Source organism: Dicentrarchus labrax, unplaced genomic scaffold (assembly GCF_905237075.1).
Source record: "Dicentrarchus labrax unplaced genomic scaffold, dlabrax2021, whole genome shotgun sequence".
Taxonomy (NCBI): Eukaryota; Metazoa; Chordata; class Actinopteri; family Moronidae; genus Dicentrarchus; species Dicentrarchus labrax.
In genome coordinates, this window is record NW_026136715.1 from 3,206,103 (window position 1) to 3,224,962 (window position 18,860).

The following is an 18,860-nucleotide window of genomic DNA, read 5'->3' on the forward strand; positions in this document are numbered from 1 at the left end:
ATCATCGACATGATCATAATTTTACAAAGCTGAAATCTTAATACCATTGTAAACAGAGGAATTCATCAGAATTTACTGAGGACTGAGCTTAAATTAAAATTTGTAGATGAATCCTAATGATTTTAGTGACCTCCTGATTGTCCTCTAGCGTCATCATACCAAAATCTTAACACTTGTACACGAGAAAAAGCAGAAAGGCTGCAATTAAATATACTGATTATATGCTTGCACAACAACTCCACGACCTTTCCTCCAGCACCTCCAAGGCAAACTTTACATTTTTAATGCTGGTGCATTTTTGTAATTGTGTGCTGTAATGGATTTTGCAGCCTCTAGGGGCTGCTGGTGGCGCTTTAGATTCCTAGTGTAGTTTGAAGAAGAGACAATGTAGTATTCCCTCCCTACATCCTGCTGCCTGTAGCATTATGAGGTGACATGTGGTTCAGAAAAAATCCTGTGAGTGCAGGTCAGAGCTCACTTCCCACCAGAGCCACATGTTCACGCTGAACTTTCGCACTTTCAGACTGGAGCATCAGCTACAAGATAAAAAGGGAAGTGTGAGCTCACTTCCTCAGTGGGAGAAAAATACCAGGAAGACAAATGTTTCTTGTGTGTATATTCATACTTATTGTGTATGTAAGTGTGTGTGTGTGTGTGTGTGTGGTGGGGTGTGTGTGTGTGTGTGTGTGTGTGTGCGCACACAACAGAGAAAGATGTGTGTGCAAAATAATAATCTGTGTGTACATAACAGATTTGTTTTTCTTTGTGTACTGATACTTTCTACAATGTGTGTGTATGTGTAGTTTGAGCGTGGCGCCATGATAAACAAGGGCTGCTGTAGATTACCGTCTGCAACTGTGTGTGTGTGTGTGTGTGTGTGTGTGTGTGTGTGTGTGTGTGTGTGTGAGTGAGAGAATGTGATGGAGAGAAAGGGATTAGGATAAATTCACATTACTGTTACTCTGTACTTTTATCTGTGTGTGTGTGTGTGTGTGTGTGTGTGTGTGTGTGTGTGTGTGTGTGTGTGTGAACAGGAGAACATGATAAGTGTACATTCTGCTGAATGTTTATCTGTAAATGTGTCTGTAAAGACCTAAGTGTGTATCGGTTTGTGTGTGTGTGTGTGTGTGTGTGTGTGTGTGTGTGTGTGTGTGTGTGTGTGTGTCTGTGTGTGTCTGTGTGTGTCTGTGTGTGTCAGTCACCAGACAAAAAGCCCTCAGGTCAAGTCAGGGGGCTCTGAAGCACATGGGAAAATCATCCCAAATATCCCCTCTTCCTTGTTTGTGGAAGAGTTGTTTATCAGGACGTCCTCAGGTCCTCCTCCTCCTCCTCCTCCTCCTCCTCCACCCGTTGCCCTCTCTCAGCAATCCGTCCTTTATCCTTTTTCTTTGTCTCCCAGTGAGAAAATCTCTCCTCTCCTCCACCTTCTTTCTTTCTGTGGCCAGCTCTACCTCTTCCTCCTAAGCTCTTCCTTCTAAACTCTTTCATCCTGCCTGACACGGATGCTAGAGGTGTGTGCGTGTGTGTGCGCGTGTGTGTGCGCGCGTGTGTGTGTGCAGCTGTGTGTGGATTACCTGAGGTAGAAGCTTTCTCCGTAGGGCAGAACAGAGAAGGCAGCACACAGAGATCTCTTAGCGCAGATCAGCACGATCCTGAAACACAAACAAACGCACACATTAGTGGTTACGTTGCTGTAACATCTGTAACATCAGGGGTCAACTTGGCAACGCTGTCAAGGCGGGAAGTCAAATCTCTGGTGAGCAGAAGCGATCATTATCAGACTGCTTTAGCCGACCAGACACACAGAAAACCAACTCCAAATAAGGGCTGGACAGTTAATCAGAAAGTAACCACAACCATCTCATTTTAGTCTGATTCCTTTGATTCATTCATTCCTGTATACAGACTGCCTCTTACCCTTCAAATACACAACAAAAAACCTGACTATACAGCAGGGATCAATGTGTACAGCATTATCTGTATCTGTTCAACCAACTAAATTATCTGTATTAGTATGTGTTCTCAGAATGGGCAGGGCTTAAACTGGATGTGGGCAGGAGTAACCATTTAAGCCTAAAAACTGATATGGGTTGATCAGATGTTGTTATATTTATTAGAAAACTGGAAAGGACATCCTCAGAACTTGAGCTTCAGAGAATAAAAGTCGCTGTATTTACCAGTACGTATTTTACCCGTACTTGTAAAAAAGTACCCTATCGGTACCAGATACTTGTTTCTGCTGAGCACTAGCTCAACCCTCAATCCTACTCTACAGTCCATTTGATTGGTCGAGTCGGATTGTTCCACCAGCAGTTGTCTCCAGTCTAATTCAGACAGACAGTTCAGTACCAAGTGTTGGAGAAATGCAGCGGGTGCAGATGAGAAAGAGCTGGTACACAAAAATAGATGTCATGTCGGCCAAGTTGCCACACTTTGTCAGCACAATACGGGACAAAACAAAGCTAACTGTAAATACTGTCATCAAATAGAAGAGGACTGCAGCTTTTTGTGCTGTGTGTGTGTGTGTGTGTGTGTGTGTGTGTGTGTGTGTGTGGCGAGGGGTGAGAAAGATGAAGCGTCTGAGCTCAGGTGAGTCAGGTGAATGAATCAGCGGTTGTTCAGTATGAGCCAGAGTTTATCAGGAAATAAATGTTACAACTTCAGTTCACCAGCAGTGACGGGGTTAAACATGGAGTTAGCTACAACCTCACTTTGGAGGAGCAAAGGAGTCTTCAGTGTGGAGGCTGAAGCATGTTGTGTGTGTTGTTTCAGCAGTCTGTCTTTGTCTGGGTTAATAAAGGACAGAAGCCATAAATGTCTTCAAATCTATTTTATGATAGTCGGAACAGATGCAAAATATTGCTGATTCTATTATTTATGCAAATACTTTAAAGTGCTCCTTAATGTCAAGCGTGTTATCTTCCCCGGATACGTGGTCGCACACATCAAAACAAAAGAAGAAGAAGAAGGAAATGAAAGTTTTAGTCATGTTTACCGACTTTCTTCCTCACTCTGACGTATGCCGTGTTTATCTGGAAGTTAGAGCAACTACAGGCAAGCAAGGAAACGCAGTCACTGTAATAAAATGATGGATGTGAAACAGCGTTCTTTTATCAGGGAATGTTACATATTATAGCTTTATGTATATGTTAAATAGAGATTACTGTTAAATAAGATACTGTTTATTAATCGTTACCAAGGTAAATGTTAACAAGTAATCTTCTTGTCAATAATGATATTGATTTTAATGTGATCCTGACCGACTCCAAAGCATGCTCTCTTAAAGAAGTTTGATACCCTCTCTTCTGGTCAGACAGACTGCTGAGTTAAACATCTGCAGCAAACATCCTTAATTCACATATACCATAAACAACGACAACTGTTTGCCGTATTTTATCTCATCCTTGTTCTAATTTGTTGCTGTTATTTATCGTATTGACACTTTATTGTACTTTTCCTTGCGTGTATAACTTTCACACGTTTATTGCCTTCCTCTTGTGGGACAATAAATATCACAACTGAACTAAATTGATTTCATTTTGGTCACTGTGGTTTGTTCTGTTTTTTTCTTTTTCACTCCGTGTTCCGATCTCGACCGTACCAGACTCCAGCTGTAAACATCTCCAACGTGTGTGTTTGATGACTAACAGGCAGCTTGGTTTTTTTGTTTTTCCAGTATTGCTTAAAGCAGGTTTATAGTAAAAATCCTTTGTTTTTTCTCAGGTTCACACTCAATTAACTTACAGAGAATATGTGAGACATCTGGTTGTACCTCACAGTGCTATTACATGAGCATGTTTTCAGTCAGTGGAAATAAAACTAACTAAGAGTTCTAACATGGGGCGACTCCTTTTCTATCATTTATTAATCAGACGTGACATACTTTATGGATATTCCATATTTTATTCAAAACTGTACAACCCAAATAATGAACACAAGAACTGGAAGACATTTGTGTAAAACGAGTAGATAATTTCCTATTTAGGGAACTTTTTATACAATTCTCTGTCTGTGTTATGTATTTTTTAACTTGACTGGCCATTATTCTACATTTCTTAAACCCCTTAATATGTAGAAGGCCTAGCGACCCCCCAATGAAGCTTTATCGACCCCTAGTGGGGGTCCCAACCCCGAAGTTGGGAACCAATGGACCACAACAGTCAGGTCAAATTATACAGCTAAAAGAAGACAATTGCTCCTGCCGAGGAGCCGCGGAGGGATCACATCAGGGACCTGTGTTTGGTAACACCTGAAAACACACACACACACTTGACTCCTTCCTAACTGACCTCAGTGTTCCACCTGCACCTTTACCACGCTTAACTATGACATGGTTTCAATGGAACAAAGTGTGTGTGTGTTTGTCACTGCGGATCCTCTGAAGTATAAACCCCTGTGGAGTAGAGGCTGCTTTTTGTCTCAGAGGAAAATGTTTACAGTCATTATGTTTGGCTCAGGAACCAAAGAGACTGGAAGATGATTCACACTGTGTGAAAACATAAACACACTTATGTCAGAGTTTATCATGTTTGTGAGGGATCAGTTCCTTTATATATATATATAAATACACACACACTATACGCAGATCCTAGTGGAGACCTCATATCACTGACCTTGTCATTCTCTGACAGCAATAAAACATTCAAAACAGGCCACACACTGCTCGAGCTCCAAGGCGAACAGAGGATAGCATCCAATCAATCCCGAGACTGTCAGACGGAACAGCAACAGAAGCAAATGCTCCCAATTTCAAATTTAGCTAAATCAAACTAAGACCCCAACCAGCTCTGTAGTTAATCAGAATACTGGCAGAGGGAGCAGTAAATCTACCAACGTAGTTACATAACCTGGATTAAACAAATAAAATACGAGCTTTAAAGGAGCAAACCCTCATCTTAAAACCTGCTGAAGAGGGTTGTGTTGAGTATGTGGATGCAGGTACAGAGGGTGGCGGTTCTCCTACACTGCAATACAATGCTGAGATTGTCGTGGGCCAAACTCAGTGAAACAGCAGTTATTGAGAGGATGCCCACCGAATGACCCTGCACTCTCACACTCACTAACACATTCATTTTGACTCTGTGTTGCTTTCTTTGGTTAGACAGGTCAACATAAGGTCCAAGAAAAGCTCCTCATACCAGAGGGCTTTATACACTGATAAATCTGCTCTTTGCTCGGGTTGGGATGAGATTCAGTGATGCTTTAAAGATTTAGTGGCATGTAGTGGTGTAGTTGCAGATCACAACTCCCTCGCTTCAGTCTCCCCTCCCAAGCGCGAGGGAGAAACTATCTAGCGCCAGTGTTTGGGTTTGTCCCTTCTGGGCTACTATAGAAATGGCGGTTCAACATGTGGGACTCTACGGAAGGCGACCCACAGCTTCTGTAGAAATTAAAGGCTCATTCTAAGTTCATGGAAACATAACAATTCCTATTTTCTGGTGATTATACTTATGGAAACATAGTTATGAATATTATATTCCATTTCTGCCAATAGAGCCTGCTAAATGTTACACACTGGACCTTAACGGCACACTACCTCAGAACAGGACATAACTAGTAACTATTAGTAAGACTATTGGATAAGTAGGGGTGACAGTAGGACTACTGAGCGGGCATGAGGATGTTATTGCTTAACAAGCCAGCGGGGCCAGCCAAGGCAGTTTAGCCAAAGCCTCTACTATGAAGATATACAGCCGGGTCAGAGTATCTGCTCTTTGGTTGGGTGACAATAGGATTAACAGCTTCAAGGTACGTTAGGTCAGGGCTAGAGAACAGTGTCGCCTGTCATGGGGCCAGTAGATTTATGATGGAACAGCCTGATACCCACTGCAAGGTCCAGTGACGGGTTGAACCATCATTTAACTTGAATACTGGGCTTTCATAGAAATTCATTTTGGGCATTGATATTCGTGTCATGTTGCAGCAAACTTGTTTTTAAATCAGTCTTCATATTATTCATCAATTACAAGGTCATTTGTCAGACTGCTTAAACTAAAAACCAGAATGCATTTCACAGATGGCTGTGAACTGTCACACATAAGGGGTGGCTATTGATCTTCTCATCTGACTCCAGGTTTGAAGGAAAAAAAGAGTCTAGTTGGTCCTTTATGCATCGCTTTGTAGCAACACTGTTACTGAACATTGCAAAGTCAACTCTTTTTCTAGTACTCAGCAGCAACTTAATTGCTTTATGTGTCTTATCTATTTGATTTATACTGTGGAGGGACTGGGTTTTATCTCAGTTCTCACTACTCCCTGACATAAGACTAAAGGAAAGAATCTGATCCGTGTAAAGATTCAAACATGCAGCTGGTGCTTTTATGAAGTGCAGCCTTATATACTGCAGTTTCCCACTGGGATAATCACGAAGAGGGCCCCGGAGAGAAGTTCATCCAAATCCACTGTGGTTATTTTTACAGGCATGGCGTGATCCTGGTCAAACATTGACAGTTTTAATGAGGATCCACCTGGGTAGAGGATTCACTTTACTTAGTATACTTAAACAGAGAGACTATAGCGATCTCATCTTGAGGCTGTAATTCATCATTCCTGGAGGTAGAAAAAGGTAAAAAAAGCGATTTATTATTCAAAGGAGACGCTGCGGTTTAAAGTTTAGTTCTCACAAGAGCAAAATGTGAGTATAGATTTCAATATGAATAAATCATTACAACTTTAACTTGGACATATCTCTCTAAAAACTGACTGTCCTCTTCTGTCCCTGCGGCTCCTCCTCCTCCTCCTCTCTCCATCCGATGAGACAGATTATGGGTTCTGTTTTAATGCTGTTAAAAAGCACGCACGCACGCACACACACACACACACACACACACACACACACACACACACACACACACACACACACACACACACACACACACACACACACACACACACACACACACACACACACACACACACACACACACACACACACACACACACACACACACAGCTTGCTTCCTATGATGCATGGGAAAGTGAAGCACAGGAAGTCACCAGGGAGTTGTGGAAACAGCAGAAGCATCACAACAGTCCTGCTGGAAACGTGACTGCTGGCGACTCCACACATCCAGTTATTACCACACATTTCATAACACTGGGGGCACAGTATTCCATGATCACCTTAAAGAAAAACACCAGGCTATTCCCACTGGGAACCGGACCCCTGACCCGGGGGTTGTAAGTGCTGAGCAATGTCCGAAAAAACCAAGGGAGAAAAAGTCAACATCCATTTGAGACATTTGTGGAAATTTCTGTCTTCTTTTTAAAATAGATGTTACATTGATGCAGAAAGCACTACAGGGTGAGATAATTCAGCCTAATAGAGTAACTGTGTCCACTGACTTTATGTTATTAACTTTTATTTATCAGGGGAGAGTTCAGTGTCACACAGGATGTATGCTCTAGAGCAGTGTTTTTTTAACCGTAGGCTGTTTTTGTTCTGTTCTCACTCCCTTTATTTGCAGGCGTATGGTGTATTCACAACATGTCTGCATTTGGAATTATTGTTCTCAGGATAAGTTAGCGTACACAGACAGAAACCTCAACTAGCACAGACGTGGTACTTTATGTGTTCTGAGACTGTTTTTAATAGACAATAGACGATATTTTGAGAAGCTTTTGCCTGTATGTCCACAGTTTCTTTCAATACACGACAAATATCTTTATTTGAATGGAGAAGAATGTCAAGAACCATGGTTACGGGACAATTTGAGCCTTAGGTTTGTCAAATATGTAAGGTTACTGTAACTCCAAAAGAAGCTAGTTTTCTGTTTTATTTTCTCTTAAGTTTTTTACATTTAGGTGAATCTGCCACGTGAATAGATTAGCTATATTTATGGATATACAGACGACAATCATGTAATTATACATTACATACATTAATATTTCAATGATTTTACTGCTGTACTACTTTTTCTATAACAGTGAAAAACTGCAGCACTGCTTGAAGCACTTTTACTGACATACATATTTATACTTTATTGTTGACCTCTTGGCAAACCATTTAAAGTCTCCCATGAGCCAAAGGAGGGTTAGGACCTAGAGGTTCAGGAGGAGCAGTTCTGAGGCAGGAGAGCTCTCACTTCCCTCTCCGCTCTGTGATGACATGGTGACTACAAACAACAGCTCTGCTGCTCTTAGCTGGATCTATTCTAAAACAATCAGCTCTCAGGCTATTGTTATCTGATGAGTTGCCCTGTGTTCCTTTGACCCAGAGGTCTGGTTTATACACCCTGCAAGGAAGGACAAGAATAGAATACAATGGAGGAAGAACTGAAGAGATTGACACTGTTGGGGCTACACAAGGCTAACCAACAGCTCAGTTCCCCTCCTGCTGTAAAGGCTTCACACATCTGCATGTCAGCTGAGTTTGTAAAGGTTACTTGTTAATGAGACTGAGCCATAATGGAAAAATCTGAGATATGACCCCTTTGACCTTTAACAAAATCCCACAAACAAGCATTCATTTAAATGACTATAAATAGAGGATGTACTATTTCAGGATGGGAAACAGTTGTGGTATTTTTTTAGTTAGATGTGTTCAGAATAAGGTTACTGTGAGCCCACTGTAGCACTAAAATGATTGAAGGATTGACTTATTGCTGAAAATGTAGCTCTCAGTACTGTTAGGAGAGGACCTTATGGCTCAGAGAAATGATTCTAGCTCTCTGGATTTTCACCCTACCCTCCAATTTTCCTTGGGAGACCCTGAGCAGGAGCTACAGGAATGAAACACAGGTCTGAAATGCAAAAACAGTAGCTGCTATTGTTTGGAAAAGCTGCATCTTTTTTGTTTTTCTGCATAGATAGTTAATAGAAAAAGGTCCACTGCTGTGACCTTGCTGTACTTGCTGTGTTGTTCTGTAACTCTACACACTGTGAACAGCAAGGATCAACATGCTGCTCAACACTGTCTACACCTGGGCAAAGATTTGGCTGGAGCAGTGGAACAATGTGATGCTGCTACTTACTTTAACTCTATTGCCCCTCAGGGTGAATGTGTCTTGCAGTCAGATGACACAGATCACACTTAAACACGAGATACATAAACATATAAAAGTGATAAAACACACCACTACGTCACCGGGCGGTCACAGAACTGGATTTTGAAAGAAGTTTATATTACTGGTTTAACTGGTTTTTTTGTCTGTAAATCTGTGATGTTACAGACAACAGCAGCTACAGAATAATGTGTGTGTGTGTGTGTGTGTGTGTGTGTGTGTGTGTGTGTGTGTGTGTGTGTGTGTGTGTGTGTCCCACCTGCTTCCTCTCGTGTCATACTGTTTCATGTTTTTGATGAAGTGGATCTTCTTAGCGTGTCGAGGTTTGGGAGACCCACCGGAGAGGTTACGAGTCCTACGGAGAGAGAGAGAGAGAGAGAGAGAGAGAGAGAGAGAGAGAGAGAGAGACAGACACTGAGATTAATGACAGGTATCGCTCTCATTTCAGTAAATCATTAATAAGCATGCCAGAGGACACATTCTCCATTTAGAAAACATACACACAACCAAGATGACAGAATCAAGCCGAAACGGAGTCTCTCTCTCTCTCTCTCGCTCTCTCTCTCTCTCTCACTCGCTCGCTCTCTCGCTCTCTCTCTGTGTGTGTGTGTGTGTGTGTGTTCCCTGTGGCTGTCTGCTGAAGGTCAGGTTATGAGCCAGGTCACGTCGCTGTGTCGACCTTGTGGATTAAAACAACAGAGCTCGACATGAAAGCAGGCCAAGGAGCTCAGCTCACTGACATCCCAGCAGTTATATAACATTACTGACATTACAGCATAGAGTCTCATACACACCTATACACACCCACACACACACACACACACACACACACACACACACACACACACACACACACACACACACACAGTACAGCACAGCACAGCACAGCACGAACTAAAACTGCATTTTATGCACAGTGTGCATTTATTCCATTTAATCCACAGTCACATTTACATATAGGGCTAATGCATAATCTCATGGCACATAAACAGAGAGCACATTCTCCTCGCAGCCCTTCAGCACACGGCCAGACACCACACACATTTCTTATGTTGTTAATATGCATTAAAGAAACCCTTTCTGTGACCTACCCAAATAGATAGTTTTCCCCTAATCAAAATGATCTTGTTTTTCATATTTTGTATGTTTTTCTTTTTAAATTGATGGCGTGACTTTGTCCCTACCGTGCAGGAAGCATGCAGAACTGTTTGTATCTGTACCAGGTCAAACAATGTTTTACAGAAACCAGTAAAATGTCACATTCAGCCACATTCTCCGTAAATAAACTGACCCATAACAGAAGATTTTACAAAACAACAATCTAATATTTAAAGTGCTCATGCTGTTGTTAGTTGTTCACCCACTGATTTACACACTTTCATTCTTATAACTCTACACTGCACAAGGATAAAGAAAATATAGCCTAAATCAAATAGTTATACTGTGATACTCATATCTAATTTATGGATGCATTCCATTTTATAGATCATGTTATCTAAAACCACACAACATACAATATTGATACTATAATCAATACATTGCCCAGGTTTGTGTAAAGGACAATATTTTACACACCCACACTCACACACACACAGCCAAAGACTGGAACACAGAGCCCAGAGGTAACCCTGAGCACCAAGACCTGCTGAGATAAACAACTGTGAAAACATACACACACAGACATTAATGAACACCCATGCTCACACACATACAATACAGACACACACACACGCAGAGCATCTGTCACTGTTTTTTTATGGCTGACCTGGTGATTCTTCAACACATGGGAGTTTAAATCACTGTTATCACTCCTGCTTATCTGAGTCTCACACACACACACACACACACACACACACACACACACACACACACACACACACACACACACACACACACACACACACACACACACACACACACACACACACACACACGTATGTTTAACAAAGTAGTGAAGCAGATGTTTGAGGGAGCTAAGAGTGTGTGTGCAGTAGTAACATCTGGGTAGTGCTTCAGTCACGTTGAGTTTCAGGCTTTAACAGGATGATCTGCTCTCTGCTGGTAATTAACATTCCACCATAGAACACAATTCACACATTGTGAGTGAGACAAGTAGTTACTGAGGCCCAAATGTTTTCGTCTCTTTAAAACAGCTCTGCATGATATCATTTGAATTTGACTGTCATTCAGTTGTTTGAATTAGTCCAACATTTCACTAAATTCACATTATGATAAGTTACAGTGGTGTCACGATTCAGTACACTTTCAATGCAGCAACAATAAAGGCTGACTCAGAATCTGCTTTACATTTCAGTATTTTTTTCCCGTATATAAAAATTCCTGAGCGTCTGCCGTTTTCTGAAGCACTGCAGCAGACTCCTGCAGCTCTGGTGCGAGAACTTTCACTCCGGGTTGATTCTTTGACAAACCCAGTCAGCTGTGGAAAGAGGGTGTCAACTTGGACCAATCTGGACATGAGTTCATCTTTTCTGAGATCATCTTTTCTTCATTCGAATAGACGTTTTTCTATAGACTGCATGAGATGACATCTCATTATGGCTGTAACTAACATTTACTTTCATTATGGAATAATCGGTCGACCGTTTTCTCGGTTAGTTATTTGGTATAATTCATTCCTGGCCTATCACAGACATATCAGTATCAGCGTATAAGTTATCCAATATGCACCAATAAACTGTTTATTTCTGGTATATAATGCATATAATTCTTGTGTTAATATATTGGTGTCACTGCAGGACCTTTTGTGTACTGCATTTTACAATACTGTGGCAAGCAGCACAGAGTACGAGAGAGGGAGCAGCTCTCACAATGAGACAATTTGGTTGGCATTCTCTTTATTTTATAATAAAGTTATTTGTATCAGAAAGTAGCCTTCGGAGTTCTTTTTCCCCTCTATAATCCCATACTGGTCAGGCTCCCAAAGCCCAACGTGACGTCCTCAAATGTAATATACAAGTCATACATATACATACATACAATGTCATACAATAAATAACGGTTGAAAGAACTGACGTGGTCTAAAAATGACACCAGTTTAGGCTCATGCTCCCTGTGTCACCAGTGCTACCATGGTATCACTGTGACAACCTGTGCTACTCAGTGTGACACAACCAGCCAGGGGCAGGGACAAAGAGACAACAACACAACACAATATCCACATGTAGTTCAGTGTGGTGGACTGTGAGGATTTTGGTGAACACATGAATCTGAGTTGTGTCCTGGACCAAGTGCTAACAAAAGGATTTGGTGGAGAACTCCATACTCTCTTCACTAGGCCTCCAGTACAGAACAGAGCCTCAGTAAACCCCCACCTTCACCAGCAGGCAATCAGCAGTCTGAAACACCATGTAAACATCTGAATCAAAGAGTGACGGCTTCTTTCTAGAGCCAACATTGTGCTCTGACATTCAGCAATCAGACATCTTTCACCTTCTTTTCATTTTAAACAACAAAGCAGGTCATCATTGCTTTTTTCTTTTAATGAATCAACTGAAAATCAATCAGCAAACCATCATGCTGTTGTTTCCTAAACATACACAGTAACCGCAGTCCGGATTCTGTGTGGGGCACTGTCAGCATTCTGGGAAATATGTATGATTGAAGTAGAAATAAATGTGCTGATGGAAACTGAGAACAGCATCGACACTCCATCCTTCAGACCTGGACACCCACAAACACCACAAACTCTGCAAAGACTCGACTTGAAACGTAGATTTTCAATTGTTCCAGTAAAGATGTTGCTCAGTCAGCCTTCTCCGGATTAAAAATAAACATTTAAAGGAAGAATACCCAGACCGCAACAGTCTCGGCTGTCAGTTCTCCAGTATTATTACACCAAAGAGTCTATTTCTAATGACTCTAACTTTAGTATCTACTGTAAGCACAGTCACATGATGGAATCTTCTCAGCATTCCATTTCCACGGGAACCATCATTCAACAGCATTCCGGAATGTTGCGGAATGTTTCAGTTGTGTGGGAATCGAAGGAGCCCATTGGTCAATACCCATGATGGATGATGATGATGATGATGGTAATCATAGTGGCTTGTGTTTAAGATAAAAAGGCAAATATAGCCACAAGGGTTGACACTGTGACACGTTTAGGGGATCCTGATAACGCCCCCTGACCGCCGGTGTTAAAAACATCAACTGTAAATTGGAATTGGTTTCCATGTTATTCAGAGAAACATCAAAATCTATTTAAAGACTTCATTTTGTCAAGTGAAACCAGCCCACATACTGTTCACTGACGTGTGTTAAATGAGATTTTTCTTCTAACCACTCAGACTTGGTCTTCATTTCCTTCTTCGCAAAGCCTCTTGCTTCAATTTCCAGAATCCCAAAAGTAAAGTGTTTTCCACCACTTTGGGCTTCACTTCTAATGAGTTTCTTCTTGAGGGGCTATGCTAAAATTAGCTCACCAGTAGGGCTGCACAATTCATCGAAATAGTATCCAAATCACAGCTGTGATCTTTTCTTAAAAGTTAAAATGTGTGACAGGCAGCATTTTAATGGAGCGTTGCAGTAGTAGTAGTAGATGCACTGGCCTACAAATCTTGTTCTCCAGATAAACATGTTTTTTGGGACAGACCCCAACAAGATTTTAATAGTTTTTTTCAATGAAAATGAAAATGAGCCCTACTCACCGTCACTGGGTGTCGTTTGAAATGTTTTGATACTGTTGCAAATATGATACCCAGGTCCTGTAATGATGGGTGTTTTTGTATACCTTATTTTGAGAAATATGAACATGCTTCTTGTTTTCATTGAGCAAAAGAAGCCAACCATCGCACACGTTGAATGCTGTCTCTACACAAGCAGCCATACAAGACCTTTGCCAAAATAAAATAGCTTCACACCGGCTATGATTTGATTTAATATGATTTAAATCAGGAACAATCTGAACACAAACGCATCTAAGAGGACATACAACGCCAACCCTATAGGTACGTGGAAGGGCAGAATAATGAGCAGTGTTACTCAGTGCTGTAGTAATGACCAACTCAGCAGCTAACTCATCTCATAATTGGCAGCTACAAATAACACTTATGACTTAACAACATGTTTAGAAGGACCACAAACAAACCCCTTCAAACAAAGTTCTTCAGCAGGAGTGTGACTGACATTCAACAGGAAAGGTTAATTATAGCAAACACGACACTGTCACAGTAAACATCCCCTGTTAGTTATCTTTAAATGATTGCCTCAGCGTGGAGGCGTCTGAGCAAAATGCTGTAGTCATAAACATCAACAATATCTGGGTAAGAGTGCGACAGCCGACGCCAGTTCTCTCCCAGTCTTTCTAAATCTGTCCCAGTATCTGAGCTGTGGATCTGCAGACTCATTATCACAACAGTCTGACCAGTGGCACATTTCCATGAGAACCAGTCTGCTCCATCTCTCTGGGATGTTATGGAAAGTTTCCCTTCTGTGGGAACGGAAAAATCCAGTTTGCAGTTTCCCTCACTGCTGCTGCTGCTGCTGCTGCTGCTGCTGCTGATGATGATGATGATGATGATGATGATGATGCTGATGGGTGTTTAGAGGGTTTGAAGGAGCTGCATGAACTTATCACATTATGATAACACACAATAAGGACATCCAGTACTCCTATTTTCCAGATTATTTTCTAGAGAGCATTTTGAGCATTTCAGCCAAAAACAAACTCAGACGCGTACACATAATCTGCTTTTAGACTTTTTTTTTCAGATTTTCTGAATATGTGACATTATTCAGTAAATATTTTTAGCTCCATGCCATTAAGCTAAAGGCAGACCAGCCACAACAAAACAGCAAAGCTTTCCTACACTGCAGTCACATTAAGTGTGGCTGATGCCCTTTTCCATAGAAACTTAATACGTTCGAGCAGATAAGAGCTTCAGGCTTTCTGAAAAGATCTTCGGTTGATGTGTTACAACAAATAAAAGAATGAATTAATGCATGAATATATGAATAAATGAATGAATTTATGAAAACAGCAGGTTTTCCTCATTTGACAATCACAGTGAGACAGGAAGGACTTCAGTGCTCTGCTGGAGAGTCTGTGGTGACTGATCATGCAGGACGCTCCCTACTGACACTGAGCCTCTGACCATCTCTAACTGAAGCCTCCTGTGAACACTGTCATTCCACCACCACCCAGTCTAAGAACCCAAAAGCACAACTGAACTTTATTTGGGACAATCATTTATGCCATATATGGAAGAAAACTTGAAACTAGCGGCTGAGACCATAAACTCATGTGGAAACCGTTTACTGAGCCAATGGTCCTTTTTCCATTAGTTTCAACACAAACTCAATTACTTTTGCAACCAATGGAGCCGCCCCCTGCTGGCCTGTAGAAAGGACGCAGGTTTCAGGTGCTTCCACATTGGCCCCACTTCTCAGACCCCGAGGCTCCATCCAGTAATTATATACTGTCAATGCTTGTAACAGTATTTCTAATAGAGGTTGAACGCAAGGGTTTTTGATGGCCGATAAATAATGCAGATATCTAAAGTCATGTGGAATTCTAGTTTCTTCTATTTTATTCTATTCTGTAGGAAATTCCAGTATATGTTTACAGCAGGATGCATGAGAGTTATAGTACGGGGCTTTTTTATTCCACTAACACTGTCCCACACTGACTGGCTTCCTGGAAATGTATCTGCAGACATTTTTTGTGTATCGGCCTCTAGAGAGAGTCATCAGCCGATGCCAGTTCTCAAAATGGCAGATAATTGGCTAACTGGTCTATGACTCATTTCTACACATTTTTGGTATTAACATTTTTACTTAATAAGGGAAATATATGAGCATTTCTTCTGCCACTGATTAACAGCATTGATTTAAATATTAAAGAGCATCTACCGTATGTTTTACAGTTTAAATGATGTGAAATTCAGACTGAAATGACACCAGAGCTCCATTAAATCACACTGGAAACAGGCCCTCTGCAGGTCAAGGCCCAGAAGTAGTTGCTGGCCCATTTTTGGGGACTGTAATGATGGATTTGTCTGGGACGCAGAGTCATTTTACCCAGTTTGAGTCATGAACAACACCAGAGTCACACTAATAATAGCCAGTGTCGCTTTAGCTTAAAATAAACCAGTGCAAACACACTCTGTCAGAACACTGTGTGCCTAAAATAGAATAAAAAGAATTTCTGTTGGATGTTTTTATTCTGTACTTTTTTGGCCTGATCTCAGCTTTCACTCATCGGTCTCTTTTTTTAAACTTCCTGTTCTTTTTTCTCTACTCACTCTCTTTTCTACCTTCACATAAATCTCTCTCTCTCTCTCTCTCTCTCTCTCTCTCTCTCTCTCTCCAGATAAAATTGACTGAACACCTAAATAAACTGTTACTAAAAGTAACACTATTTTATTATTCGCCAACATTTCTTGCTCACCCAAAATACTGCTGCTTCTGTTTCGGACTTTTCTATTTTTAACATGCGAAATGTAAATGAAAACAGGTGCATTGTTGGTCTCTTGTTCTCTTTACCGGTCTTAACATCTGTTTTTTGTTACACTATCTCATCAGTCAGACAGGTGGGAGAGACTTACAAAATGTAGTGCTACCAGTTTCACTTCTGCAGAATTCTCCATTTTGTGCTTTCTCTTCATCGTTCATAAAGAACTCTTCGTCTACCCATACTCCCTTGTGATTTGTCCGTTTTCCTGTAGATGGTATTCCCCTCCTAAGCAATCATAGCACTACTCTTCTTTTTAATTTGTAATTTGGTTCCCTTTAGATTTAAATGGCAGCTTCATCACAGCAAAAAAGTCATTTTTGGCCCCAAAGAAAATTAAAAATCTGTCTGGAGCAGCAAAGCATATTTGATATGATGCTACAGTAATTTCTTGCCACAGATCAAACATACCAGTAAGCCAGCATTGAGAGCATGGAGAAAGCAAACAAATCTGTCTGTATTTTCCTCCCGAGACTTTTCTTATGTTGGATTTGGAATCCATAACTAGCCCGAGGGAAACTTATGAAAATATGAAGTATATCCAGTTGCACATTTTGGTTGATGAAATGTTAAAAACATTATTTGGTGTGTAATGGCTACACATTTTGATAAATGAAGAATGTAAGAATCACTTTGACCGGCAACAATGATAAATAAAAATGTAATAATGTTGTGTCAAAGCCACAGGTTGCCTCCCGCTGACCTGGAGCAATGAAGTGAACTGAAACTCCAAGTTAAATATACTATTAATGCATGATGGGAAAGAAACTCTCTATCATCTTGCTGCATTAATCTCTCTCTGTGACCAGACTGAACCACTGAACTGTCAGCCTGTCACAACTCTACAAAGAAAATGGCAGATTATCCTGGAAGTCTGTCACAACTCTACAAAGAAAATGGCAGATTATCCTGGAAGTCTGAAAAACAGCTATAATCTTCCCATCGGCAGTGCCACTTTGTGTGTCTTTCTCCCCGTGTCTTCATCTCTCCCTCTCTTTATTGCTCCAAAAATATCTGCTTTCATTCCAATATTACACAAGTTGATGATGGCACATTTTACCACAGACTCTATAAAAGCACATTATGAAACTGAAATTCTTTGCTCACAAAATCTGACTGGACACATTTACCTGAAACTTCCAAGCATGTAGGAGAAACTATGGTGGCCAAAAGCCCTACTTAGTGTGATTTGTCTGTTCTGGGCTACTGTAGAAACATGGCGGTTCAATATGGTGTACCTCTGTAGATAAAAACAGCTCATTCTAAGGTAGCGAAAACACAATGATTCATTTTCAGGTGAGTATACACTAATGAAAACATATCTGAGGATATTATATTCACTTTCTGCCAACAGATCCTCCTAAAACATCACAGACTGGACCTTTAAATTCAAGTCGCAAATAAATACACACTGATGTCTGACGGACTGTGTTGATCTCCACACACTGACTGCAGGGTGGTGGTAAATACGCCACTGAACACATTCCTGCTGTCTCCCTCCTGCTGCGTACTGATTCGCCCCAGAGGATCGATGATATTTGCTTTAGTTGTATCTTGATGGACGAGCTGACAGCTGCTTCCTCCTCACACACAGCTTCAACTGATCAGAGGCACACACACACACACACACACACACACTCACTCTGCTGGCTTACATCAACACACACTGACTTAATCTGTCTGTGCAGATCTCTTGCTCTGTAGGGACAGGAATCTGTATTGATTTTTTAAGTGCTCTTTGTATTCATACTACTACATGGAGCTGAATGTGTTGTTTCAGTCGCACACTTTGTGTCTGATGGTTTTATGCCCCTCGTATGCTGAACAAATTCACTGATTCTGTCAACTGTATTTACATCCTCCTCAGTATTTTAAAGTGTGTTTGTAGTCAGTTTAACCCACAGTCAGACTAGTTGACCTGTCAGTTAACTGCTAACGGAGCCCCAAGCATCAGTATGGCTCTCTCCAGACAAGCATTAAGACATTGTTCATTTCTAGAGTTTTCTTGCTGGACACAAGATGTCTCCTGTAGTCCATTCTCAGTGTGTGTGCACTGGTGGCTTCAAGTTTCTACATCGCACTGTAGAAGTTGCATACTTCAAGTTTCAAGTTTTATGACTTGGTTCATTTTACTCTTTATGTAATGTGTCTGTCTCTGTACCTCTCTTTCTGTGTGTGAGATCACAGAGGCTCTCAAAATGTCTCCCTCAGTCTCTCTCTATCTCTCACACACACACACACACACACACACACACACACACACACACACACACACACACAGCTTTACTTAAATACCCCCATACTAAATCCTTACCACGCACACATGTACACACTTTGTCATTGACCAACCACCAGCCATAGATTAAATGTCCTGTTGTCTAAATCCT

The 18,860-nt window shown here is 41.1% G+C and overlaps 1 protein-coding gene across 1 annotated transcript in view; it reads right to left on the reverse strand.

The window, feature by feature from the left end:
- cables2b (Cdk5 and Abl enzyme substrate 2b) overlaps positions 1-18,860 on the reverse strand; it is a 42,659-nt gene that overhangs the window by 12,120 nt on the left and 11,679 nt on the right. Inside the window, exons 2-3 of the mRNA XM_051424308.1 lie at positions 9,262-9,357; positions 1,575-1,652 (exon numbers count right to left, since the gene is read on the reverse strand). Of these exons, the coding sequence (XP_051280268.1) occupies positions 1,575-1,652; positions 9,262-9,357 (174 nt within the window). The remainder of the gene's footprint in view (positions 1-1,574; positions 1,653-9,261; positions 9,358-18,860) is intronic.